Source organism: Monoraphidium neglectum (genome assembly GCF_000611645.1).
Source record: "Monoraphidium neglectum strain SAG 48.87 unplaced genomic scaffold scaffold05232, whole genome shotgun sequence".
Classification (NCBI taxonomy): Eukaryota; Viridiplantae; Chlorophyta; class Chlorophyceae; order Sphaeropleales; family Selenastraceae; genus Monoraphidium; species Monoraphidium neglectum.
The window spans coordinates 1,795-3,431 of NW_014008398.1; the positions used below are offsets into that span (position 1 = coordinate 1,795).

The window sequence follows — 1,637 nt, forward strand, 5'->3', positions numbered from 1 at the left end:
GCTCCCTCGGGTGCAAACACACCAAGGTGCCGCCGCAATACAACAACGGCCAGCCAATTGCCGGTGCGGTGCGAGGAGAGGGGAGGGGGCCTCAACCCAGGGGCGGCCCCAGGCAGAGACGGGGTGATTCCAGCCCTGTGCATGGTGGACCCTGCGGCGTTTCGTGACACTGTTTGGCGCCAGGTCACAAATCACATCGAATTCATCGATATAGGATGATTCTTGCATCTCAAAGTGAAGTCTAAAAGTGAAGTCTAAGAAACAGAAACGACCCATATTTGCTTTCGTGGCGTTTGAGAAAGCGTTTCCCTTGGTTGCAACTGGACAGCAACAGTGCCACAACACACACTCCAGGCACCCTGGACCCAGCCCCTCGCGAACCGGCGCTGGCACTGCGGGTGTGCCCCACCAGAGGCTCTCTCCTGGAGCCTCAGCCTAGCTCGGGAGGCCGCGTTGGCCAGCGGCCGCACGAGGCTGGGGCATGCTGCCCGTCTCAACATCGCCCGCACCGTCCATTGCCGCGGACAATATGCGCGGCCCCGCCGCGCCGGCCCGGGCGTCTGCCCCTACCACTGCCGCAGTGGTCACGGACGAGGCGTGCCTGTGAGTCAAAGCAGCAGGACCACGTGACGGGGTGCTGCCGCCGTCCTCTGGGGTGGGGGCTTCGTCCCCCGTGTCTTCGATCGGCTCCAGCTGCGCACAGAGACAGGCGGAGCGCGACAGTGCGCTTCGTCAGAAGGCGCCTCAGGTATGCAGGGTGCCAGCGTGATTGGCACAAACATGGTTGTGGTCAGTGTGCAATGAGTCTGCACGCGTGTATACGTGTATATAATGTGTGTGTGTGTGTGAGTATGTGTGTGTTTAGGGGGAAAGGGGCTGGGGTGAGCGTGTTGCCATGGCCCCATGGCTCACAGTCGTGCCCTCGCAGGCGTCTTGACGCCCCTCGACCCTGGCTGCTGCCCGTCACCTCCAGCAGGTGCCGGCCCCATCCAGCGCCACCCAACACCCACCATCGACATAAAACTGCCAGTGGGCAAGCTTCGCCAAGCTGCGCGCTGCTGCTGCTGCTGTTGCTGCTGCTGCTGTATTGCCTGCTGCTGCTGGTACGGCGGCCGTGGCCCGCCCCCTCCGCCGCCATGTTCCCCGGTGGTGCCGGCATCGCTGTCCGCCGACTGTGCCACGTAATAGGACAGGCTGCCCAGCCTCAGGATGTCACCGCTGCCGCTGTGGTCGGAGCCAGCCTGAGCGGAGAGGGCAAAGGGGCTTGGATGTGGCCGGGAGGGAGGAAAGCAGCGAACAACAGGACGGCGGCAGGGCGCTGGTGATGAGGGGCTGGAGCGCTGCTGTCTCCCAGGGTTGCTGGGCAGTGGGCCGCCAAGGCAAAGGGGCAGCGCATGAGGGCACCGTAAAGCGTTGGTGGGGACCCCCAAAGAGCGCGGACGACCCACCGCACTGGCGGCGACGCCCTCCGCCCCTGCGGTCCCGGTGACGGCTGCCGCGGCAGCCCCCGCCTCTGCGTGCGCCGCCGCCGCGTCGCGCTCCCCAAAGGTCCTGGGCCGCAGCTTGTAGCGCGTGAGGGGAGGGGTGGGGGCGCCCATCGCGCGGCGCATCGCCACCAGCGTGGCTAGCGCCTGCTC

At 65.7% G+C, this 1,637-nt stretch overlaps 1 protein-coding gene across 1 annotated transcript; it reads right to left on the reverse strand.

Annotated features, from left to right (window-relative positions):
- Positions 1-1,448: 1,448 nt before the first annotated feature.
- Positions 1,449-1,610, reverse strand: MNEG_15331 (hypothetical protein; the record flags this gene model as incomplete). Its single annotated transcript, XM_014036198.1, has 1 exon — positions 1,449-1,610. A coding segment is annotated over one exon (162 nt), but the record flags the coding sequence as incomplete, so codon positions are not given.
- Positions 1,611-1,637: the final 27 nt, after the last annotated feature.